The sequence below is a fragment of the Geotrypetes seraphini genome, chromosome 8, assembly GCF_902459505.1.
Source record: "Geotrypetes seraphini chromosome 8, aGeoSer1.1, whole genome shotgun sequence".
Taxonomy (NCBI): Eukaryota; Metazoa; Chordata; class Amphibia; order Gymnophiona; family Dermophiidae; genus Geotrypetes; species Geotrypetes seraphini.
Genome location: NC_047091.1, coordinates 94,736,692 through 94,764,064, shown reverse-complemented (window position 1 = coordinate 94,764,064; position 27,373 = coordinate 94,736,692). Strand labels below are relative to the sequence as shown.

The following is a 27,373-nucleotide window of genomic DNA, read 5'->3' as shown; positions in this document are numbered from 1 at the left end:
CAGGCATACCAAACCTCAACCTTGGCTCACTCCCAGTGTCCATTACTTACGTTCCTGCACCTGCTGTGCTGAGCGCCTTTGGCTCAAATCTCACACACGTGCTGACTTTCTTAACTTTAAATTTATGCTGACCTCCTTTAATTCTGCACTTACACGGGTCAAGCAAGACTACTACATCCAACTAACTCCCTTTCTTCCAACCCCTGTCGTATCTTTGACACGCTTAACTCCCTCCTCAAAGTGTCCCCACTTCCAACCCTTCCTTCTCTATCTCCCCAGATTATGACTGATTACTTCCATGACAAAGTCCGCAAGATTGCCTTTGAATTCACTACAAAGTCACATCCTTCTCCCCTACCCACCATCCACTCTCCTGAACTTCAATCTCGCACTTCTCCTTCATCCTTCACCCAAACAGCTCAGGGAGCTTCCCTGTCTGGTCCTACCCTCTTGTCTCTCCGTCAACTACTTCTGACTTTTCTTCCTTCTCTGAAATCACAGAGGAAGAAACTGCAAAACTTCTGTCTTCAGCTAAGCTTACTACATGCCCCTCAGACCCTATTCCCACCCCTCTACCCACCCATCTCACATACTGTTATCCCTTCTATATGCCATATTCTCAATCTGTTTCCACTGCAACTGTCCCTACTGCCTTCAAACATGCAGTAGTTAAGCCACTTCTCAAAAAACCCTTGCTGGACCCCTCCTGCCCATCCAACTATCACCCTGTCACCCTTCTTTCATTTCTATCCAAGATACTCGAGCATGCTATTCTCCATTGCCTGGACTTCCTTTCAACTCGACAGATTCTCGATCCTCTACAATCTGGTTTTAACCCCCAACGCAGATCTGCCCTCACTAAGGTCTGCAATGACTTGTCCATGATACGCTGTCCTCATTTGGATTCCGTGAATCTGTCCTCTCCTGGTTTGCCTCCTACCTGTCCCAACGCACCTTTAATGTCTGTGTTGGTTGGTCCTCTTCTGCTGCTACCCCACTAGTGGTTGGTGTACCCCCGGGTTCTGTCATAGGATCTCTTCTCTCTCTACACCTCTTCACTCGGTGCCCTGATTTCCTCCCATGGCTTCCACTATATGCTGATAACTCCCAGATCTACCTCTTTACACCTGAAATTTCACCTAAAGTCCAAGAAAAAGTCTCTGCTTGTTTGGCTGACATTGCTGCCTAGATATCCTGCCGTCATCTGAAACTAAATATGTCCAAGACTGAGCTGCTCCTCTTTCCTCCTAAACCCTCTGCTCCTCCTTTCTCCATCTCGGTAAATAATACTGTCATTGTTTCAGTTTCCTCTGCTCGCAGTCTTTAAGTGGTCTTTGGTTCCAACTAGAGAATGACACGGTGAAAAAATTGGTCCCCGTCACCGCCCCGTCCCCGTCTCACCATCCCCGTCACCGCCCCGTCCCCGTCTCACCATCCCCGTCACCGCCCCGTCCCCGTCTCACCATCCTCTTCACCGCCCCGTCACCGCCACTGCCACCCCATTCACCGCCCCGTCACCGCCACTGCAATCCCATTCACTTTTCTTTATTTACGTATAAAGGAAACATTCTTTAAAACTTTGTTAAATATTAGTTAATAACTATACAAAAACAAAACACGCAGAGAAAAAATTAATTAATATAAATTCTCAAAACTGACACATTTTGATCACTAAATTTAAAATAGTTATTTTTCATACAGTTTTTCAATCACTAATCTTCCACCACCCCTGGGGCTAGCAATGCAAAAACAAACACGACATGTACTTTAAATGCTTACAATGTTAGCCTATATGGTAAGTAGACGCGGCCGCTGTACCTAATCGCGGCAAAGATCTCCCTGCCGTGATTAGCATAGTGACCGCGGCTACGGCTGCAAGTCTCCCCTCCCCCCAGCGATCACGGCAGGAGGGCACCCAACCCCTCCTGTAGACCCCCCCAACGGCCCTCCCGACAATCGCAGCAGAAGGGTACCCAACCCCTCCTGCCGGTCCTCCCAATGGCCTCCCCTAAGATCGCCGGCAGGAGGGTACCCAACCCCTCCTGCTGGACCCCCCCCCCCAACGAACCCTCCCACCCCGTAACCCCCTTAGTCTTACTTTCCAAGTTGGACCGGACGGCTCCTCACACGTATGGCCAGCAGGCTTGCCTCCGTCCAAATGAGGCGGGCCCGCCCCTACCCTGCCCAACCCACAGGATCCTAGGGCCTGATTGGTCTAGGCACCTAAAGCCACTCCCGCTATAGGAGGGGCCTTAGGTGCTTGGGCCAATCAGGCCCTAGGATCCTGTGGGTTAGGCAGGGGAGGGGAGGGGCGGGCCCGCCTCATTTGGACGGAGGCAGGCCTGCTGGCCAGACGAGCGAGGAGCTGTCCGGTCCAACTTGGAAAGTAAGACTAAGGGTGGTGTTTCGGGATGGCGGGGTTTGTTGGGGGAGGGACCGGCAGGAGGGGTTGGGCACCCTCCTATTGGCGATATAGGGGGCCGTTGGGGGTGCCGGCAGGAGGGGTTGGGCACCCTCCTACCAGTGAGGGCGATCGTCGGGGGGGGGGTTCTATTGGCAGGAAGGGTTGATCTGACAAATGAGGAGCACGGTGAAAACACAGGTAAATTGCGGTTCCTAGAGGGGGGGACATTGGCCTGCGGGGACAAATCTATTCACCGTTTTTGCGGTCGGTGAAAGGATTTGTCCCCGCGTCTGCGGCGATTTACTAATGAGGTCACCATAACCCGCAGCCAAACCGCAGCCACGCAGCGGTTCGCTGCGGGGATCGCTCCCCGTGTCATTCTCTAGTTCCAACCTCTCATTTTCTATGCACATCCAACAAGCTGCTAAGACCTGTCGCTTCTATCTCTTCAATATCATCAAAATTCACCCCTTCCTCTCTGAGCACACTACACGGACCCTTGTCCAAGCTCTCATAATCTCAAGCTTAGATTACTGCAATCTACTTCTAACTGGTCTCCCGCAGTGTTGCCTTTCCCCCTTGCAACCTGTGCAAAACTCTGCAGCATGACTCATCTTCTACCAACTTCGCTACGCTCATGTAACCCCTCTCCTTGTCACTTCACTGGCTCCCTATCTGCCATCTCATACAGTTCAAGATCTTATTGCTGACCTACAAGTGTGTTCATTCTGCTGCCCCTCAATATTCCTCCTCATTTCTCTCTCCTTATACACCTCCCAGAGAACTCCGTTCCTCAGATAAGTCGCACTTAGCTTTACCTTTCTCCTCCACTGCCAATTCCAGACTTCGTTCCTTTCATCTAGCTGCCCCCTATGCCTGGAATAAATTACCCGAGTTTGTCCATCAGGCCCCTTCCCTTGTTTAAAAGCAGACTGAAAATCCATCTTTTTGATATAGCCTTCATTCCTTAACCCTACTCCTCTGCCCTCCAACCTAGCCAGCTGATTAACCATTCCCCTTAAATGTATCCATGACATCCTGTTTGTCTGTCTTGGCTGTTTAGATTGTAAGCTCTTTCGAGCAGGGACTGTTTCTTCTTCTTTGTGACACTGTGCAGCCCTGCGTGCCTCTGGTAGCACTATAGAAATCATTAATAGTAGTAGTAGTAAAAGGTATAAACAGTTAAGAACATAAGAGTTGCCTCCGCTGAGGCAGACCATAGGTCCATCTTGCTCAGCGGTCCGCACCTGCGGCGGCCCATCAGGCCTATTGCCTGAAACAGTGGTCCCTGACTAATTTTATAACTTACCTCTACCTCTATTCTTATCTGTATCCTTCTATCCCTTTGTCCTCCAAGTACCTATCCAAAGATTCTTTGAAGCCCTGTAGCGTGCTCCTGTTTATCACATCCTCCGGCAGCGCATTCCATGTATCCACCACCCTCTGTGTGAAGAAGAACTTCCTGGCTTTTGATCTAAACCTCTCCCCTTTCAATTTCTCTGAGTGTCCCCTTGTACGTGTGGTTCCCCTTAATTTGAAAAGTCTGTCCCTGTCTATTTTTTCTATACCCTTCATGATCTTGAAGGTTTCTATCATGTCTCCTCTAAGTCTCTGCTTTTCCAGGGAGAAAAGCCCCAACTTTTTCAGTCTGTCAGTATATGAGAGGTCCTCCATGCCCTTTATTAGTTTAGTTGCTCTTCTCTGTACTTTCTCAACTATTGCCATGTCCTTCTTGAGTTCAGCAATATTTTCTTGCTAATCAGTTAATAAAGGGGTCCTTTACTAAACAGTTAGGTTCTCGTGTGCACCTAATGCAGCAAAATAATGGGCCTGCTACAGTGTCATGTGGTAATTTGAGAATGTGATACACTAACTGCATGCCAAATAATTTTTGTACATTTTAGAGGAGGCATGTCAGGGGCAGAGAGTAGGCGATCTTCACTAACTAATTAGTGCATCTACATTACTGCAAGCTATCTGGTTAGCGCACAGATAACTCAGGAGTCTTAGGTGTTGGCAAGAGCTCCCATAGAAAATTTTAAATAATGGCCGTAGGCTAACGGCAACATTAATGTATGACTATTAATGCAAAAAATAGAAAGTTGGAGGTTTTATAGCTTCAGTGTGCGGAAAAGATCTATAAGGGAACACTAAGACCTATTTTTCCCATAGCTTAGGAAAAGGACCACAAAAATGAAAGGACACAAGTAATACTTGATGGTTCCCTTCCCCTCCCCTCTTTTACTAAGCCACGGGAGAGGTTTCTACCATTGCCCAGAGTGCTAAATGCTCTGACGCTGCTCCGACACTCATGAGCATTAAAGCAGCATCAGAACATTTAGCGCTTCTGGCTGCTTATTTTTTTATTTACATTAATTGAATAGAATCTCATAACAGAAGGTGCAAGTTGACTTAATCCATCTCAGAAATCTCACTAGGCCTCTTCTCCCTTGAAAAGAGGAGACTGAGAGGGGACATGATCGAAACATTCAAAATACTGAAGGGAATAGACTTAGCAGATAAAGACAGATTGTTCACCCTCTCCAAGGTAGAGAGAACAAGAGGGCACTCTCTAAAGTTGAAAGGGGATAGATTCCATACAAATGTAAGGAAGTTCTTCTTCATCCAGAGAGTGGTAGAAATCTGGAACGCTCTTCCGGAGGCTGTTATAGGGGGAAATACCCTCCAGGGATTCAAGACAAAGTTGGACAAATTCCTGCTAAACTGGAACGTTTGCAGCTCAGGCTGGACTCATTTAGAGCAGTGTTCTTCAACCACCGGTCCATGGACCGGTCCACAGAAATTTCCTGCCGGTCCACAGGGCCAGCACGTGCATCAGGCCCAAAACAGTGTTCTTCAAACGCCGGTCCACGGTACGATCGATGCGGCGTTATCTTCAAGCCAGCTCCCTCTTCCTAACTGATTCAGTGCACAAAGCCACGGGCAGCGGCTCCTACGAGCATCCTACATTGCAACGTCAGAGGCAAGGCTTCCAGATGAGGCACGGGACCTGCAAGGTGCAATTAGTACTATCATGGGGGCGGGGTCTGGGGTGGAGATTGGGTAGAGATGGGCGGGGTCTGGCCCACAACTTAGCCCCGTGTTCTTCAACTGCCGGTTCACGGACCAATGCTGGTCCATGGAATAATCCTTTTATTTCTGCCGGTCCATAGGTGTAAAAAGGTTGAAAAACACTGATCTAGAGCATCTGCTATGTCAGTAGCTATGAGTTGAGAGTCTCAGATATAGACATCAACCTCCAAGACAGATTGGCAAACATTCCATGTTTGGGAGAAGAACTTTGGTGATTCTATCGAGGTAGTGTAGGGGTGTTTCCGTATTTGCACCTGAAGGTTAGGCCTCTCTGACATCATCAAGCCTGAACCACTGTATGCAAGAAATCATTCCAGCCAAAACCTTGCAAGAAGAGAAAGAAGAATACATCTTTGCTGTTTCTGTCTGATGCATTCTGGGTATGTACCAGAATTGTATTTTAGTCAAGGACATCCATCTATGCCTCCATGCTTAGCCTGTGTGAATCTTGGGGGAGGAATTGCTCTTATACATCTTATCTAACGAATGCGCCTCTGTCTCATAGCCTGTACAAGACTCTATACAGAAAGGCTATTCATCTACGTTATGTTTCTGGATTGGTCCGGAGAAGTCATCTGACGAGAACCAGATAGAAGGTGCGAACTAATTATTATTTAGTCTGTGCCAGGATGTGAGTGAACTCGCATCTTATCATAGGTTACTCTGTATTTTCTATAATAATTAAGACCTGAAAAGTTACCTCTTGTGACTCTCTGCCTGAGAGAGAGAGAGAGAAACCGGACTTTAAACAGATCTGGATTCCATCACATCAAGGAAACCTTTGCTGCCAACCTAAATTACAACTTCTCCAGTTGCTTATGGACTGTTCCTAAACAGAAGAATTTCTATATCTGCTAAGCTGAGGGAAGACGTCTTCCAGTTTACCTGATTCTGTGCTACGGCCTAATAGGATGGTGAGGATAAGGAATTATATGTCTTTTCAGCTGGGTTAGAGAGAGAGACCTATTGTCTTTAGGATAAGGATTCGTAAAGCACCTGTGGTGATAAGCGATATATTTAGTTTGCTTCTAATCAGGAATTATTATTATAAGGAATTATTTAGAGTGTAAGGATTAGTTTACTCATTTATCTAACAAGTGTTGTGTGATAATTATGTACTGAGTTTCATATATGTATTCGGATATTTTGTGAATAATAATTAGTTATTGCTGCTGGCTTATGAATTATATTTTTCTATTTTCATAATAAAAGTATTTCTCATTAGCCTGGGTCTCTATTCTTAGTATAAACTGGCAAAATAACGAACCTTGGGTAAGGAGATTATGGTTTTCCCCTAGAAAACGAAGAGACACGTAACTTATTTATGTTACGCTAATTATTAATACCATAAATCTTTCTACAGTAGCCACGCAAAAGTTGACTCAACATGAAAAGAACTGGAATTCTTTGGTCGGAACAAAGAATAAGCCTCCCTCGGCTTCACAGTCATCTAAAACTGCGTCCTCATATCTGAGGTGATATTATGCTAAACCTTCTGCCCCTCATCCACCTCAGGAGAAGAAGCAAAATCAGCCTCAAAAATCTCCACCAACAGCTCCTCAAAAACATGCTCAGTCTTTTTGATGTGCTCTTGGAGAGCATAGCCGCTGTCCCTCTTTCTCAGCCTCTTCTTCAGCCAATTGGAGGTTGGCTCCAATTATACATCAACATTGGACGCTGATAACAACTGATTTTGGCCCAAGCTCCGCACCAGACCCCATTCCCATAATAATGCAATTTCTTCCATCCATTTTTCATATACTCACAATATAATCTTATTAAAACATAATGGTAACCACAAAATTAAAAAAACACAAAGCACACTGTACGCAGAGAAGATGTTAATTATCATTTGTATTCGGGGTTTTTTCAAAGAGGTCAAGGCAGATGACTTTAAAATATGCAATGTCACTTATATAGAAATGTCACTTATAGAAAAATAGACAAATATAGTGTAATGTATAGAAAGCAGATATAAATTCTCAAAACTGACGCATTTCGATCACTAAATTGAAAATAAAATAATTTTTATTACCTTTGTTGTCTGGTGATTTCATGAGTCTCTGGTTGCAGTTCTTTCTGATTGTGCATCCAATATTTATTTCTTTCTGCCCTCTGCACACTTCCTTTCCTCCAGACCTCATTCCCTTCCCCAACCAACATCTCTCTTTGTCCCTCCATGAGTCCAACTTTTCTTCCTCTCTCCTCCACCCCTATTGGCAACATGTCTCCCTCTCTTCTCACAGTCCTTCTCTCATTCCCTCCCTTGCTGCTCCCACTCCCTCTACTACCACATCCAACATTGCAGTTCTCCCACTCCCTCTACTATCACATCCAACTGGTTGCAGTTCTTTCTGATTGTGCATCCAATATTTATTTCTTTCTGCCCTTTGCACACTTCCTTTCCTCCAGACCTCATTCCCTTCCCCAACCAACATCTCTCTTTGTCCCTCCATGAGTTCAACTTTTCTTCCTCTCTCCTCCACCCCTATTGGCAACATGTCTCCCTCTCTTCTCACAGTCCTTCTCTCATTCCCTCCCTTGCTGCTCCCACTCCCTCTACTACCACATCCAACATTTTTCCTCTCCTTCCCACCAAGTCCAACTTTTCTTTCTCTCTGCCTCCTGCACGCTTCTTCTCCTCCAGTCCTCATTTCCTCCCCCAACCAATATCTCTCTCTCCTCCATGAGTCCAACCTTTTACTTTCTGCCCTCTCTCCCTTCCCGTTAGTATGACATTTCTTTTTCCCTCCTTTCTGCTCTCCCCATTCATCTCTCCCTCTCTCTATGAGTCCAAAACTTTCTGCTTTCTGCACGCTTTCTCTTTCTTCTCACCCCTTCCCTCCTTCCCACTTCCCAGTCCATCTCTCCCCAACCCCACTGACATGTTCTCTCCCCATGCCCCATTTCTCCCTCTCCTCCACACCATGTCCATTTCTCCTTGTCTCATCATTCTCGCTCATCCTGAAACAATTTTCTTTCCTTCCCTCCTCCCAACTCCACTCACAACTAATATGCTCTCTCCCCATGCACCATCTCACCCTCACCTCTAGCGTGCAGCACCTTTCCCATCCTCTCCCCTTTTGCTAAGTCTAGCAGCACCTCTTCTCCCTTCCCTTTCCCTCCCCCTTGTCTTGCATCACCTCTCCCCATGTCCAGCAGTACCCCTTCTCCCTTCCCCAGGCCCTTCCCCATGTCCAGCAGTACCTCTTCTCCTGACCAAGATGGTAAAGGGGATGGAACTTCTCTTGTATAAGGAAAGACTAAAACGATTAGGGCTCTTCAGCTTGGAAAAGAGACGGCTGAGGGGAGATATGATTGAAGTCTACAAAATCCTGAGTGGAGTAGAATGGGTACAAGAGGATCGATTTTTCACTTTGTCAAAAATTACAAAGACTAGGGGGGACACTCGATGAAGTTACAGGGAAATACTTTTAAAACCAGTAGGAGGAAATATTTTTTCACTCTGAGAATAGTTAAGCTCTGAAACGCGTTGCCCAATAGCCTTGTATCAGCCCTTTCTTCCTTAAAACTAAGCAATATTGCTATTATAATTAAGCAAATTGTCTCAAAGCTGATGACATCATTGTTTGTTCTGCTGGATTGGTTTTCATGCATAGACAGTGCTATCATTCATATAAAACTAGCATGTTTTTTTTTTTGTTTGTTTTTTTGGATAGCTGTGGCTTTGTGCCATTGACTCAGATTTTGGCATATGCAAAATCCAGTGCTAGCAATGCACATAGACCATGTGAATCTACACTTAAAATAAATTATTTCGTCCAGCAAGTTTATTCTTTGTCATAATACCCAGATTTCAGTAATTATTTATGGCGAGCCCAGAGTAAGGATAGCTAAAATGTTGCACAATGGAAACAATTGGGGGAAAAATTCCTTTCTGACCCCCAGAAAATATTTAGCTCGTTGCCCTCTTTTCCATCCCCTCCCCCCAAAAAAAAATCTAGGAAACTTAAAAATGAAGGAGATTTTGGTGCTCCTGCATAACCAAGTCAGTGGTACAAAATTTCTAGTAGAACCAATGATAATGACAATGTTTCAACATTTAAAACAAATACAGTAGAATTCCAGTTAACTGGTACTCAACCAAGTGGCACTTTCAACTAGACGGCAAAAAAATCCCTCCCTCCAGCCCCTGAACAGTAGCGGCAGCCAGTCCTGACCCGACAACCCGTCTCCCTCCCTTCCTCCAGCTCCCAAAGCAGCAGCGGCAACCGGTCTTGACCCTACAACCCCCTCCCTTCCTCCCCCCCAAAGCAACAGCGGCTGCTGATCCTGACCCGACAACCCCTTTCCTCACTTCCTCCAGCTTCTGAAGTGGCAGCGGGTCGGCAGAGGCAGTGCTGTAAACAGGCTGCTAGTGGCCAGCACCAGCAGGGCTTTTCCTCTGCTGCGTTATTTCTGACGTGGTAGAGGAAAGGCCCTGCTGGGGTTGACTGAAAGCCTTTATACAGTGCTGCTTCTGCTGACTGACTGCTGCTGCTGCGTCGGGAGAGCTGCAGGTATAAGAATTACCTGCTCTATAGAGTGAAAAGGGGCTCCGTCAGAGGCCAAATCGAGGGGGGGGGGACACATGGATGTCCGACTTGCAGGGCAAAGGGGAGGGAAGATGGGTGGATGCTGGACCCATAAGTGGGTATCTGGGGGGGGGCATGGGGGGGGGGGAGACAAAGTAACCCAGTACAGAAAAGAGGGTGGGAAGGGAGGAACAGATGCTAGACCTACAAGTGGGGGTATGATTGAAAGTGAGTGACTCAGACCAGAAAGGTATAGCAGCAGTTCCCAAGTTGTGAGCCTCGACTCCCTGGGGAGCCATGACTAACATACTGGGGAGTCACAGATTATTCTTATATTAGACATATTTTACAACCTTGAGAAATTAAAAAAAAAAATAGAAATAAAAATACTACAACTGAATCTTCAGGTTATTCATAGTTACTGTTTTGATGTTTATGACCGGTAAAACAGTTTGTTTTCTGTTATCGTGTGAATGTAATCACCATGGGGGAGACACTATGCATATGACTAATACGCATGCCTAGTGGATTTGTGCATGACTAGTGAACTCTTTGAATGCAAGTACTGTAATCAGTGGATTGTTGGAGCAAACTCAGCTAGCTGTTATACTAGTATTTATCACTTTACTGGTAAAATAATAATACTGTAAGTATTTTACTCATATATTGTCGTTGAGTAATCATCTTTTTGTGTGCCAAGTTCTGATCAACATAATTTTTAAAATTTGTTTCAGAACCCTAAAAATGGACACGTTTTTAATAAGTATACGACAGCACAAATCGAAGATCATGCACCACAAACGAGTAGCGGGTGTGCAAAAAAGCGAAAATATCGTAAATATGACGATAGTTATCTTGGTCTTTGGCTTCACGTCAACAAATATTAACAGAAAAGAAAGACCACAATGTGTAATATGTTTGAAAATTTTGGCGCCAGACTATATGCTTTCAAGTAAACTGAAGCGTCATTTAGAAACTAATCAAACTCAATTAATAAAACTCATGACTTCTTTAACAGAAAATTAGAAGAATTAAAAGGACAGCAAGGTACATTTTCTTGGCATTTGTCCATACCAAATAATGTTCTGCTAACCTCATACAAGGTTGCATGTAGTGTTGCTAATTGTAAACCCCCCCCCCCCAAAAAAAAAACCCCTTACCATTGCGGAACAACTGATTCTGCCTGCTGCTATAGATATGGTGAACATTATGATCGGCAAATCTGCTGGGAAAGTACATTCAAATGTACCTTTATCTAATAATACTATCAGTCGGAGAATTCAACATAATATGTCAGAAGACATCAGTGACCAATTGATTGAAAAACTAAAAGAAAGGGAATTTGGCTTGCAGTTGGATGTGACCATGGATAAAAATAAGGATGCACATTTGATTTGTTAGATATATTTTGTAGATGGAAATGCCATTGTGGAAGAACTTCTTTTTTTGTAAAAAAAATAAAAATAAAAAATAAATCACTGCAAGTGCAAAGGCTCAGGACTTGTTTAAGATCCTAAATATACCATATTTTTTGCTCCATAAGACGCACCTGACCATAAGACGCACCCTGAACCAAATTCTCCCTGCCAGCTCTGCACCCAACCCCACACTCCTTGCCAGGCTCTGCACCCTGTCCCCTTCCCTGCCAGGCTCTGTACACTGTCCCCCCTCTGATGGTCTAGTGGTGGGCAGGGACAGGCATAGAGCAGGCAGGGACAGGGGACAGATTTCAAGGCAGATAACTTTTTAAAATATGCAATGTCACCTAAGTAACAACTATAGAAAAATAGACAAATATAGTGCAAAATATACACAGCAGATATAAATTCTCAAAACTGACATATTTTGATCACTAAATTGAAAATAAAATCATTTTTCCTACCTTTATTGTTTGATGATTTCTTTCTTTCCTTCTTCAGGCCCAACAATTGTCCCTTCCTCCCTCATTCCTTCCTATGTCCCCCTCAATGCCTCCCAGCCTTTGTCCTCTTCCTCCGCCCATTGTCTGGTGATTTATTTATTTATTTTCTTCTCAGGCCCAACAATTGACAATTGTCCCTTCCTCCCTCCCTCCTATGTTCCCCTCACTGCCTTCCAGTCTTTGTCCTCTTCCCTCTCCCCCTAACTCAGGCCCAACAATTGTCCCTTCCTCTCTCCCTCCTGTTCCCCTCACTGCCTTCCAGCTTCTGTCCTCTTCCGCCGCCCCCCAAGCCTGCCTGCCCGCCCAATTTAATTACCTCCAGCTACTGCGAGGACTCCTGGCTCAGCAGCGTGGCACCTATAACAGAAGATGTTGCTAGGAAGGGCCAGGCAGGTGCAGCGATTGCATGCAGCTAGTCCAGAAGCCTTACCCCTGACGTCGACGAAGCAGCAGCAGCGGGTGGGGTGGGGGACTCCTGGCTCAGCGCGGCACCTGAAACAGAAGATGTTGCTACTTACTAGGAAGGGTCAGGCAGGTGCAGATGGCAATTGCACGCCGGCCCAGAAGCCTTACTCCTGACGTCAATTCTGATGTCGGTGAGGAGGTCCGGGCCAGCCAATGGATGGCCCGGACCTTCTCGCCAATGTCAGAATTGACATCTTGGGTAAGGCTTCTGGGCCGGCAGCAAGCAATTGCTGCACTCACCTGGCCTTTCCCTTCCTCTACTTTCCGTGGCAGTGAGCAACCACCAGCAGCAGCGAGGGGTGAGCAGTGGCGGTAGTCTAAATAAGGTAACGGAAGGGGGGATTTGGGTATTCGCTCCATAGGACGCATCCCTTTTTCCACCCACTTTTTTGGGGGGGAAAAAGTGTGTCTTATGGAGCAAAAATAATTTATAGTGGGAAAAAATGTTTTGGGTTAGTTCGATGACAGGCCTTTATAGAGGATTATAAGCACTTATTCAAAAGAAAACTCTGGCTGCAATGTGGACCCATTGTATAATACATAGAGAAGTACTCGCATCAAAGCATTTGGTCCTAGTACACGTGGTGGATGTGGTAAACTTTATAAAAATTTGCCCAGTAAAAGCACAATTTCTCAAAATTGTGTGACGATATCGGAGCTGAAAACATGTCTTTGTTATACTACTGCCACTCACACTGGCTTTTTTGTGGCAATATGTTGGCCCATATATTTCAATTACGACAAGAATTCTAAATTTTTCTTGAAGAGACAGAGTTTTTGATGAAACTGGCATACTTGTGTGATATTTTTGAAAAGTTAATTATGCTGAATCTCTCCTTGCAAGGAGGTGAAATTGATCAAGAAGATTTCAGCTTTCAAAAAAAATAAAATTACAATTATGGTGGAGAAAAATGCATGAAGATGGTGGCAAACATTGTTTTCCCCTTTGTTCATCAATGAAATTGTTTTGTCTGACAATATAAAATCAGTTTTTGATGATCACCTATCACAAAGTAACAAATGGTTTGAAAAATATTTTCAAGAGGATGATCCTACGAAATTCGCTTGGATTTAGGATCTCTTCAGAGCAAACCTCCAGCTAACCTTCAGAAGTAAAGTTAGCTGGAGGTTTGGCTCTGAAGAGATCCTAAATCCAAGCGAATTTCTTCAGAAGAAAATCTCATTGAGCTGTCTTGCAACAATTCGCTCAAGACACGATTTAGCAGCATGGATATTTACAGAATTTTGGTGTTCAGTAAAAGATGAATATCCGCTGTTAAGCATTAGAGTACAGAGAATCTTAATTCCGTTTGTGACATCCTATTTATGCAAGGTTGGGTTTTCGGCGCTCGCTGTGATAAAAAGCAAATACTGAGCAAAAATCAGTGAGGAACAAGAAATGAGATTGGCTGTATCAAATATGGTTCTGAGGTTTGAGAAGATTTGTAATGAACAGCAAGCTCATCTATCTCACTAGTTCTAACTATTTTTTTGTGATTATTTTTTATATTCGTTGAATTGTTTTCAAATAAATAATTCAAGATTATTGTGATAACCTTTATAATAAGTTGTTTTAATTTGTTAAATTAATCATCGTCTCAAGCCTAACAACTATCAGATATGTGTTAGATTACAGAATGATTGTTTGACCTGGGGAGCTATGGAAAAACTTTGAAACTTTTAGTGAGCCGTGAACAGAAAAAGTTTGGGAACCACTGGGGTATAGTATCATAGTAGTTAGACCTTTTTTTAAATAGTAACTCTCAAGCAACCAGAAACCACATTTATCTGGCATCTACTAATCCCCTTGGGTGCCGGATAACTGAGAGTCTACTGTATATATGTATGTATGTATGTTTGTAAGGAAATAGCAGTCAAATCTTGGGTGTCACAATGGACCAAAACAAAAAGACTAGCCTTATCTCCAACAAACTTGCCTCTTGTTTGTTGGCAGTGTTATGGGTAATTGTCTGCACTGGAAAGGAGAAGAAACATTTGATTGAGATCTATTACCATCTAAGTAAAACAAAATATAAAATAAGCTGTCAAATCTATTTACAATTTCTATCCATATCTGCTTATTCCAGGATTGAACACATAAACCTGTGCAGTAAAGTCCAGGCAATTCTAGTGCTCTGTATTTAGTTCTAACCTCTAGGTCAACCCATTTCCCAAACATGCCACACTTCAGTCAATACAAAGCAATGATGAGGGACTTTTTTTTTTTTTTAATCTCATTGCAGTATGTGATGTCACAGTTTGTTCTGTTGATCTCTCTTATAGACCATGGATAAAGAGTTCAGAAAATGGATGAAATGGTATGGGAAGAAGCATGGAGAATATACAGTAAGTGAACTTCAAGAGGCTTAGTGCAACTTAAATGTGTTGGTGCTAGCAACATATGTGCTGTGCTAGATGCCTTGAACATTACAGATTGCAAGGAAGGCATCTTTGAACACCATGAACTTGAGAGCCTTGTTTCACTGAGAGGGTTTGGCACTTTAAAGTGTGCCAAAGGTATTTCTTGATTTATGTCTTTTTTTTTTGGCCTTTGAGAGCTGTATGTTTTTAACTGAGGTACATCTGTTTGCTTGCTGGAAAATGAGTGGTAAAAAAAAGGGGTGATTTTATGTCCTTGCACTATTTTGCCACTTCTCTTATGTCCCTTCTGGATTCCATACACTAGGGGCTCCTTTTGCTAAGGTGCGTTAGGGCCTTAACACATAGAATAACGCGCACTAAACCTTAAAGCCAGCATTGAGCTGGCGTTATTCTAGAAGCGTACCACGCGGTTTAGCGTGCGGTAATTTTGTGCATGCGCTAAAAACGCTAGCGCACCTTAGTAAAAGGAGCCCTAGGTGTTCCATACACTAGGCCCTGATTCTCTAAAAGTGCGTCCCGATTTTAGGCAGCTGTAGACGTCCTACAGCTGTCTAATCAGCCAATCGGGATGCACATTTAAAAAAAAAAAAATGCTCCCCAGGCAGGCCTGAAGGCGCCTCCGGGAGCCTAGGGAGACCCGCAAGATGCCTAAGCTCGTCTTAGGGCCTTAGGCGGGCCTTAGGCTGAACCTAGGCGGCCCTACGTGTCTCCCTAGTAGATGAGAAGCTTAAAAATGTAGGCCAGCAAAATGCTGGTCTACATTGTAAGTAGATGCGGCCGCTATACTTATCGCGGCAAGGGATCTCTCTGCCGCTATAAGTATAGCGGACCGTGGCCCCTGACCGATCACTGGCAGGAGGGTGCCCAAACCCTCCTGCCCGAAGACGCACCCCCCTCCCCGACACTACCGACCGCCCCCCCCCGACACTACCGACCGCCCCCCCCCCCCCGACATTACCGATCGCTGGCAGGAGGGTGCCCAATCCCTCCTGACCGAAGACGCACCCCCCCCCCGGCGCTAACAACCCCCACTCCACCAAACCTGTTCTTACAGATGGGTCTTGCATGTCGAGCAAGCAGGCACGCCTCGTCGAAATGAGGCGGGCCCGCCCCTTCCCGGCCCATCCCGCCGAAGCCTAAGGCCTGATTGGCCCAGGCTCTAGAAGCCTGGACCAATCAGGCCTTAGGCATAGCGGGTCCGCCCATCCCCACTTAATCTAAGGCCTGATTGGCCAATCAGACCTTAGACTTAGTATGGAAGGGCGGACCTGCTATTCCTAAGGCCTGATTGATCCAGGCTTCTAGAGCCTGGGCCAATCAGGCCTTAGGCTTCGGCGGGATGGGCCGGGAAGGGGCGGGCCCGCCTCATTTCGACGAGGCGTGCCTGCTTGCTCGACGTGCAAGACCCATCTGTAAGAACAGGTTTGGTGGAGTGGGGGTTGTTAGCGCCGGGGGGGGTGTGTGCATCTTCGGGCAGGAGGGATTGGGCACCCTCCTGCCAGTGACCGATATTGTCGGGGTGGGATTGGTAATGTCGGGGTGGGGGGGGGGGCGGTCGGTAGTGTCGGGGGGGGGGGGCGGTCGGTAGTGTCGGGGAGGGGGGTGCGTCTTCGGGAAGGAGGGTTTGGGCACCCTCCTGCCAGTGATTGGCCAGGGGGCCATGGCCCACTATACTTATAGCGGCAGAGAGATCCCTTGCCGCGATAAGTGTAGCGGGCCGTGTCTAATCTAACCCGATTCTTTAACCCGCGTCTGTAACATGGACGCCGGTTACAGAATCGGGGTTTAGTTTAGGCCGATTCTGAATAGGACGCCTCTCCCGGGCGTCCTATACAGAATCAGGGCCTAGGTGTCTTGCGGGCCTCGCCTTCAATATAGGCGGCCTGCCTGGGGAGCATTTTTTTTTTTAAAACGTGCATCCCGATTGGCTGATTAGACAGCTGTAGGACGCCTCAAATCGCCTAAAATCGGGACGCACTTTTAGAGAATCAGGGCCTAGGTGTTCAATCTGAACAGTTGCAATGCTTCTTTTTCTTATTTTTTTCCATTTAAAGTTCATTTTCTCGGTATCTTCAGTGCCTTGAGGCCTTCCCGGTGGTCCCCTGCCGGAGGAAAGGACGCAATCCCGCTGTGGAGTAGTTGGGAAGGAGGGAGAGATTTTGGATGAAAGGATAGTTAAGAAAATGAGAGAGGGTGGATCTGCAGATGGTGGGGTCCATCGCTGCATCTGTGGGGATGGAGACAAAAAAAGGAAAGATGCCAGTCCTCCAGGGAAGGGAAACGGAAGGGGAGGACAGAGATGGAAGATGGATGGTTAGCACCGAGAAAGAAGAAAACGACAAATGGGCAGGAGACCCTGGCAAGAAAGTTATCAGAAGACAACCAGAGTGTGGGACCAACATGATTTGAATAATGACCAGACACAAAAAGTAGAAAAAATAATTTTATTCTGTTTTGTGATTACAATATGTCAGATTTGAAATGTGTATCCTGCAGAGCTGGTGTTAGACAGCAAACGTGAGCTAGGATTTAACAGAGAGAGGAAAAGTTTGTTTATTTTGTTGCCACCACAGCGCCAGTGTGGATAGGAGAGGGCAAAGGGGGTGAAAAGGCTATAAGAGAAGAGAAATACTTAGACAAATTCAATATCCTCAATGAACACCAATCAGGATTTAGGAAAGGTTTTAGCACAGAGACAGTTTATAGCTTCAATTTTAAACCACTTGTATGGTCTTTTTAGCACAGGCACTAGCGCCTTAATCTTACAGCTGGACTTTAGCAGCGCTTCGACTTGGTTGACCACAAAACAATGCTTCATTCCCTGGATGCAGTGGGACTCTCGGAAAGAGTCTGGAATTGGTTTCAGGGTTTCCTGACAAAAAGAACCTATCGAGTGATTAGCGAAGGAAAATACTTTCATACATGGAGTAATCCATCTGGAGTACCATAAGGTTCCCCGTTATCTCCCACATTGTTTAACATCTACATTTCACCCCTAGGACATCTACTACAGAAGTTGAACTTACACTTTTACATATATGCAGATGATATCTCCATTTTACTTCCTCTAAACCAGTGATTCCCAACCCTGTTCTGGAGGAACACCAGGCCAATCGGGTTTTCAGGCTAGCCCTAATGAATATGCATGAGAGAGATTTGCATATGATGGAAGTGATAGGCATGAAAATTTCATGCATATTCATTAGGGCTAGCCTGAAAACCCAATTGGCCTGGTGTTCCTCCAGGACAGGGTTGGGAATCACTGCTCTAAACAACATAATTAATGAAATTTTAGAACAAATCTCTCAAATTATGACCGAAATAGAACAATGGACAACCAATTTCAGACTGAAATTAAATACAGAAAAGGCAAAAATCTTTCTAGCAAACCCAAACGATAAAATAACTGCACAATTGCTTCATTTAAACGGTCATGATTACCCAATTTCAAAAATTTTAGGAGTCACTTTAGACTCCCACCTAACAATGGTAGAACACACAAATTTAGTGGTAAAAAAATGCTTTTTTGCCCTATGGAAATTAAAAACCATCAAAATTATTTTGACCCTCCATCCTTTAGACTATTGGTACAAGCACTAGTATTATCTATACTGAACTATTGCAACATAGTGTATCTGGGAGCAGTGGCGTACCTAGCATATGTGACACCCGGGGCCCATCATTTTTTGACACCCCCCCATCTATATGAAAAATATGATTTTTAGTAACAATCTACATATAGCACAACAAGAGTGTACCTAGGAAAAGGCAGCATCTTAAACACTGCAGTGAGCACTAGAACACATTGTAAAACTAAACAAACCAGATCCTGCACAGTCAATTGATCCTGTACAGTCGATGCTATCAGAAAGCCATGTCCCTTTCATACACACAGACAGATACACCCTCGCCCAATATGGAATAATCACAAACTAAAAATAGAAATATGTAGACAAAAGTTAAACTGAACTGCCAAGAAACCAAACTCTGCATACAATGCAACACCACAACACCACAAAAACAGTAATACATGTCCTCTAATATTGTGCAAAATATAAAGACAGTAGATGTAAATATGAAAAAACTGATACATAACAATCACCACTTTACAAATTAACAAATAAAAATAAAACAAATAATGAGAAATAAGAAAATACCATTTTATTGGATTAATCCCCGTAAACTCGGTCCTCATCCCCACAAACCACCTGATTCCATCCACACAAGCCTTGAATTGTTTTACAGTGGTGCCTCACACAACGAACTTAATTCGTTCCAGGAGCAAGTTTGTTATGCGAAAAGTTCGTTATGTGAAACGCGTTAAGCGCAGTGACTAACGACTGCCTGCAGTGCCTGCGTGGAAGGATGCAATACATCGGCAGCGATCGTGGAAGCTCGGGCGACTTCGTTGTGTGAAACGAAGTTCGTTGTATGAATCATGACATGAAGTTCGCTGTGCGAGGCGTTCTTTATGCGAGGCACCACTGTATATTGAATTTATTATATTAAAGTATAAAAAGAAACAATATTCTGTACAATTGTCAATTTATAAATCAGCGTCTTCTCCCCACTCTCTCTTCCCCATTTCCCTTCAGCGTCCTCAGCCCACTCTCTCTCCACTTTCCTTCAGCGCACGCACATAAAAACAAGCAAGTAATTTTATATCATTTTCATTCTATTCATTCATAAAAATTAAAGTCTAAATAATGCCAGTCACATAACAAACATGATTTTACAAAAATAATTCCCTGCACAGTCAAGCCTGCAAGGATTACTAGATGTCTTTCAGCAGCTCCCCTCCCTCCCTCCCCCTTACCTTCGTGGCCAAGTCAAAATGATCTACCAACAATAAAGTTTTAAAAACACAAAGCACACTGTACGCAGAGAAAATGTTAATTATCATTTATATTCCGCAGGTTTTCAAAGAGGTCAAGGCAGATGACTTTATGCAATGTCACCTCAGTAACAACTATACAAAAATAGACAAATATATCCCCTCCCTTTTTACTAAACCGCGATAGCATTTTTTAGCGCAGGGAGCTGCGCTGAATGCCCCACGCTGCTCTCAACACTCATAGGCTCCCTGCGCTAAAAACTGCTATTGCAGTTTAGTAAAAGGGGCCCATAGTGCAAAATATAGACAGCATATATAAATTCTCAAAACGGACACATTTTGATCACTAAATTGAAAATAAAATCATTTTTCCTACCTTTGGCAATTTCATCAGTCTCTGGTTGCACTTTATTCTTCTGACTGTGCATCCAATATTTCTTCCCTTCTTTCAGCCTCCTGTATGCTTCCTCTACTCCAGACCTCATTCCTTCCCCCAACTTTTTCTTTGTTTCATCCTGTCCCCTTCTTTCTTTCTCTCTCCATGCCCCCTTTCTTTCTGTATGTCTGTCTTTCTCTCTCTCTCTTTCTGTGCCCCATTTCTTTCTTTCTTTCACCCTGCCCCCTTCTTTCTTTCTCTCTCCATGCCCCCTTTCTTTCTCTATGTCTGTCTTTCTCTCTCTCTCCCCCATGCCCCAATTTTTTCTTTCTTTTACCCTGCCCCCTTTCTTTCTTTCTTTCTCCCTGCCCCCCCTTTCTTTCTTTCTCCCTGCCCTCCCCCATGCCACCACCGCCGGGGAAATGCTGCCACTGGCCATCAGAAACAGGCCGGCGCCGAATTCGCCCGGCTTTTTTTCCCGTCGACCAACTCTGACTGCCCAACGTTAATTCTAATGTTAGAGAGGACGTTCTGGGCCAGCCATACAGCGATTGGCTGGCCCAGAACGTCTTCTCCGACGTCAGAATTGACGTCGGATGGCTAGAGTTGGTCGGCTCGCAGGGAAGGAGAACTCGGCGCCGGCTTCTTTCTGTTGACGGCAATGGTAGCCTCTCCCCGGCAGCAGCCTATTCCCCGGTGAGTGGCCAGCTGTGCACCCCCTTGGGCCGTTCACCCGGGGCGGACCGCCCCCCTTCCCTCCCCTTGGTACGCCACTGTATGGGAGCACGAAATAAACTATTGAGAAAAATAAGAATAGTGCAAAGTACGGCTGTCCGCCTGATATTTGGGCTAAGGAAAAATGATCACGCCAGTACCTATTATCGATTATTACACTGGTTGCCAAGCTGAAGCACAAGTAATATTTAAGTTATCTTGTATTTGTTTTAAATTGGTCTGGGGACTGATCCCTAACTACCTATTACCACATTTCGTTCTATTAAACCCTACCAGGATAACCAAGAACTGCAATTTATTTACCTACTCCAGGATCATTGGCTGTAAATACAAGTCTTTTTTGGACAAGATTCTAGCATTCCAAGCAAATAAACAACAATCCTGGTTGGGCAATTATATCAACGGAACCAAGCAATCTTACAGCGCATTTTGAAAAGGGATTAAGACTACACTATTTGATACATTCATTTCTTAACTGAAGTCTCATTATAAAGACCATACAAAGACCATACTCTTCAAGAAAACTCTGAAAAAAGAAATAATACCGCAAGTCTCAAACTCCACCTCTCACTACCCCAAACAAATAACCTTGCCCATTTCTTACTCTTTTTGAAAATGACCAATTTTTTTTTTTTTTTTTTTGTAAGTTCTTGTTGTAATACATCTTGGATAATTCTTTTGTAATCCGTCTTGAACTGCAAGATAATGGCGGAATAGAAATCCCTAATGTAATGTTAATAACAATACTTTTAATCTGCCTGTACTTTAAATAACATGCTGTACTTCTTTTCTCAATACTTTGTACTTCGCTGATTGTCCAGTTTCTCTTCTGTGTAAACTGCCTAGAAGTCATTTGATTGTTGGTGGTATAGAAGAATAAAGTTATTATTATTATAAAATCGCTGATTGTCCAGTTTCTCTTCTGTGCAAATTGCCTAGAAGTCATTTGATTGTTGGCGGTATAGAAAAATAAAGTTATTATTATTATAATAAAATAAACTCACCAGGATGCTTGAAAAAAACACTCAATTGGGCAGGAAAATCAAATTGAATCGAAAAATTGATTTAATAGGCTAAATCGAATCATATTTTTTTTCCTGAATCGGGCAGCGCTAGTTCTGAGAATTTATATCTGCTGTCTATGTTTTGCACTATATTTGTCTATTTTTCTATAGTTGTTACTGAGGCGACATTGCATATTTTAAAGTCATGTGCCTTGACCTTTTTGTAAAAAAACCCAAACACGAATATAAATGATTATTAACATTATCCCAGGACAAGCAGGCAGCATATTCTCACGTGTGGGTGATGTCATCCACGGAGCCCCGGTATGGATAGCTGCTAAAGTGTATGGGCACTTAAGAACTTTAGAAAGTTTGCGACTGACCGCATCGTGCATACACGAGTGCCTTCCTACCCAATGTAGGCGCATAACTCCTCAATTCTTAGTTTTCCGCTAAGAAGTCGTGTGTTTTTCATTTAACTTTTGCCTTCCCGCTTGCGCGTTCGATTCTTTTCTTTCATTTCTTTGATTCTTTTCTTTTTTACAATAATAATAATAAAAAAGAAATTCATTCCTAGGGGGTCTGGAGTTTTTTTTTCTCCTTCCCACTTTTGATTGGTTTTCATACCTTTCGGTTCTGCTGTTGTTTTCGCTCCCAGGTGCAGTATTCTTGCTCTTCCTGAGTTTTTGCTTTTTGGATTTCAGGGAAGCCGCCTCTTTTCTTTCATTCCTTAGGGCTTCCTTTATGTGCTTAAGCTTTTCAGTCACCTAGCACAGTTTGCACTATCAGGCCATTCTAAAAGCCTCACATCTTTTTTCATATTAAAAAGGAGTGCTTCCGTTTGTGACTCCACCACTCTGCCATCTTCGGATTTATCTTTTCCAGTACGACTACTACACTTCAATTTTCACGGTGATTCTGCCAAGGGTCTCCAGAATTTGGCCTTTTTCTCTAATGAGAGCATTTCTTCTTCTGAACTTTTTCTTCTTTGCATGGCACGTGAAGGTTTTCAGGTCACCTGACTTTCCTGTGTCCTGGAGCACTACTAGCAAGACTCTGTCTTTCCCTTTCCACTTACCCCCTCATCACAAGGTCATCACGACGGATGCATCCCCTTATGCTTGGTGTGTGTGTGTATGGGGGGGGGGGGTTTCATATGGATGATCTTCAGACTCAGGGTATTTGGACGTCAAGAAGCAGATATTTCACTTCAGAGTGATTTTTTTTTTTATGTCCTCAAGGTGTTCCATCATCTTCTCTGGTCCCAAGTCTTCCTCCTTTGCACAATCAAGTAGTGATGTACTGCATCATCAAACAAGGAGGCATGGGCTCTCTCCTGTTATATCAGGAGGCCCATAAGTTCTGGACTTGGGCAACCATTTGCATCTAAAACTCTACTTTTAAGGGGAAAATTATTACATAGCAGACAACCTTAGCAGAATTCTTCAGCCTCACAAAGGGACTTTCAGCTCTCCAGTACATCTTTGCTCAATAGGACTCCCCCCCCCCCCAAGTGGACTTGTTTACGGCTCTTCACAATCACCAGTTTTGCTCCGAGCTTTACTCTCCTCTCTGCCTGGAAGCAGATGCCTTTCTCTAGGATTGGACAGGCCTATGTCTATATGCATTTTTGCCAATTCCTCTCATCTTGAAAGCTCTGTTCAAGCTCAAGAGCAAAGCAGCCACCATGATTCTCATTACTCCATGATGGCCCAGGCAACATTGGTTCCCCCCCCTCCCCTTCTACTTCAACTCAGTTTCAGGGAGCCCATCCCTCTTCCAGTATTTCCTACTCTGCTTACACAGAGTCAGGGATCTCTTCTGCATCTCAACCTGCCATCACTACACCTGTCAGCTTGGGTTCTCTTGGGCTGAATCCATCTACCTTACATCCCTCTCAGCATGTTCGACAAATTCTTGATGCATCCAGGTAACTAGCCACTCAACAATGTTATCAACAAAAGTGGACTAGGTTCTCTTCTTGGTGTCTCCATCATCACGATCCAACTTCTTTATCAGTGGATTTGGTGTTGGATTCTCTGCTTCATCTATCTGATTCTGGTCTTAAATCTACATCTGTCAGAGTCCATCTCAGCGCTCTTACAGCTTTTCACACAGCAATCACAGGAACACCTCTTTCTGCTCATCCTTTGATCTCCAGGTTTTTCAATGTGAAACCACCTCTACAGTTCCCCACCTGTTGTCTGGGACCTTAATGTGGTATTTCCACCATTTGAACCAATGGCCACAGCTCATCTCAAGTTTCTCACCTGGACAGTGATTTTCTTTATTGCTCTCAACTCTGCCAGGAGGGTCAGTGATTTACAAGCCTGGGTAGTAGATCCACCCTTTACAGTTTTCATCATGACAAGATGGTTCTACATACACATGCAAAGTTTCTTCTGAAAGTTGTCTCTGGATTTCATCTTAATCGGTCAATTCTTCTCCAGTATTTTTTCCTAAGCCTCATTCTCATGCTGGAGAAACCGCTTTACAAACTTTGGACTGTAAACGGGCTTTGGTCTATTATATTGACCGGACAAAGCCACATCACACATCTCCTCAACTGGTCCTCTCTTTTGATCCAAACAAGTTGGGGCATCCTGTTTCCAAGAGAACAATTTTCATCTGGCTGACTGCCTGCATCTCGTTCTGTTATTCTCAGACTGGACTGGCACTGGAGAGTCGTGTCACAGTCCACTACATTAGAGTTATGGCAGCATCAATCTACTCCTGACCTCTTTTGGGAGACGGCCAAGGTAGTCCTCCGGGGGGACATTATCTCGTACGTTACCGCTCGTCGTAAACTTTTCAGATTTATGCAGTTTAACAGAGTAAGCAGGCAAAACAGAAGAGCACCTTGTCTTAGGATATAGGCAAAAACAACAAAGAAAGACAAGGGAGATGTCTGAAACAACTGAAATGGATCTTTGTTCAAAACAGTAAATCCCTTATTCAAAACAATAAGTCCCAACAAAGATCCTAGTTTCGGCATTTAGAAGACGCCTTCTTCAAGGGACACTTTGCTGAAGATGATGTGAATACAAAATGACTGCGATCAACTTCTTTCATAGATCTCACGATCAAAGTGATGTTTGCTCCTAGCTGCAATTTCCTCGGCCAGAAGAGTGTCAGAATTGCAAGCTTTGTTGTGCAGGGAACTGTTTCTGAGAATCATAAAAACGGATGTGATCTGGGCAAGTCACTTAATACCCCATTGCCCCAAGTATATTAGATAGAATGTGAGCCTGCCAGGACAGAGAGGGAAAATGCTTGAGTACCTGAATGTAAACCACTTAGACTATAAGTGGTATATAAATACTACAAATAAATAAATACAATCTTGCGTATAGTACCTTCCTTTTTACCAAAGGTTGTTTCAGCATTTCACATCAACCAGGAAGTCATGCTACCAGCCTTTTAACCTGCAGGCTCTAAGAAGAAAAACAAGACTTTAAAGCTGCTGGATGCCCGCAGAGTTCTCTTGCGTTTCCTGGAAGTGACTAAGTTTTGTGTATTGGACCATCTCTTTGTCCCAATCAAGTCAATCCAAAGCAGACCAGCCTCCAAGGCCACCATTTCCTGGTGGATTCAGCAGCGATTTCCTCCTCCTACATTGTCTGCAGCTAACTGCCGGTGTTGTTGAAAGCACATTCGACCAGAAGAATAGCCTCCTCTTGGGCGGAATCAAGGGAGAGAACTCTGGAAGAGATGTGTACATCTGCGGCATGGTTTTCCCTACACACTTTCACTAAATGTTATAGGGTAGATTTGGCAGCGCAAGTGGATTCTGCTTTTGGATCCTCAGTACTGAGAGCAGGCATATCTCTCCCACTTGGGACTTCAGGGACTGCTTAGGTGAATCCCTAAAGTTCAGCATACCATTCCTATTGAACTGGAAAAAGAGATTAGGTTCTTACCTTGATAATATCTTTTCCAGTAGATAAGAATGGCATGCTGAACCCCCTACCTCGGCCCGGTAATTTCTAATGTGCCTGTTTCTGTCTTAAGCTTCATGGTCCTTTTCATAGCTAAGACTTCTCTGTCAGTAGGACTATAGGTTCAGAATCTAAAGAGATAATTGAGCTCTGCTTTTATTTGATGTGTTTTACTGTTCAGTTGTAATGTTTGTTCATTTATACATTACAGTTTCATTATTGACTGTTATAAAGTTATATGAGCAGATGAGAACCTTGCCCACAGTTTGGGCAATAAGATTCTGGAATTAGAGACGGAAATGAGGAACGCCGACCTAGATGTGGCAATATCCGAGACTTGGTTCACAGACTCCCATGGGTGGGATATGGCTATACCGGGATACAACTTACTTCGTCGGGACAGAGAGGGCAAAATGGGAGGGGGGGGGGAGGTAGCACTATACACTAAAGGGGACATCAAAGTTACCAAAATCGCAGATGTCAAGTGCACCGGAGAATCCCTCTGGGTGAATTTGGCCAGGGGGAAGGACAAATGCCTGTATCTTGGCGTAGCATACAGACCTCCAAGACAACAGGATGACATGGATATAGAATTAGTCGAAGACATAGAGAATATCACTTTGCGTGGAGACACAGTATTGTTAGGAGACTTCAATATGCCGGATGTGGATTGGAACAAACTTTCCGCTACGACTAGCGGCAGCAGGAAGCTATTAACCTCTATAAAGGGAGCAAGACTCAGACAAATGGTATTAGAGCCCACCAGGGATCGGGCGATACTGGACGTAATACTCACCAACGGAGAAAGTGTCACAGAGGTCTCAGTAGGCGATACGTTGGCCTCCAGTGACCACAACATGATATGGTTCAACCTCGGGAAAGGTTTCACTAAGTCAAGCACATCAACCAAGGTCCTCAACTTTAAGGGCACAAACTTCGAAAGCATGGGAGATTTCGTCCATCAGGCACTGCTAAACCAAGCCGAAAGAGATAATGTAGAGGTACTGTGGTCAACTCTGAAATCAACCATACACGAAGCAACCAACCGCTACGTAAAATCAGTAAGTAAACGGCGAAGAAAGAACAGACCACAGTGGTTCTCTGTGGAGATCTCAGACCTCATAAAAAAGAAGAAAAGAGCATTCATCTTCTACAAACAATCAGAGAAGCAAGAATCCAAGGAAGACTATCTGGCCAAGTCAAAAGTGGTCAAAACGGCAGTCAGAGAGGCCAAACTCCGAATGGAGGAGAACCTTGCAAAGAACATCAAGAAGGGTGATAAATCCTTCTTCAGGTATATTAGTGACAGAAAAAGAAACAGATGGGATAGTACACCTTAGGAAATCCGACAGGAACTATGTAGAATCGGACTCCGATAAAGCCAAACTTTTAAATGAATACTTCTGCTCGGTCTTCACTTGCGAGGCACCAGGATCCAGCCCTCAGCTGCCGACAAGGGAAAGCTCAGAAGACCCGTTTTGAAATTTCGTGTTTACGCCCAGCAGTGTCTACGATGAGCTAAAGCTATGGGACCGGACAAACTACACCCTAGGGTGCTCAGGGAGTTGAGTGACGTCCTGGCGGAGCCATTATCCACGCTCTTCAATATTTCTCTAAGTACAGGAAGAGTCCCGTTGGATTGGAAAACGGCCATCATTCCACTCCACAAAAAGGGATGCAGGATGG

The 27,373-nt window shown here is 44.3% G+C and overlaps 1 protein-coding gene across 3 annotated transcripts in view; it reads left to right on the top strand.

Annotated features, from left to right (window-relative positions):
* DOT1L (DOT1 like histone lysine methyltransferase) overlaps positions 1 to 27,373 on the top strand; it is a 604,393-nt gene that overhangs the window by 163,853 nt on the left and 413,167 nt on the right. For all 3 annotated transcript variants that reach the window (XM_033954025.1, XM_033954026.1, XM_033954024.1), the window contains exon 7: positions 14,702 to 14,764. In XM_033954025.1, the coding sequence (XP_033809916.1) occupies positions 14,702 to 14,764 (63 nt within the window). The remainder of the gene's footprint in view (positions 1 to 14,701; positions 14,765 to 27,373) is intronic.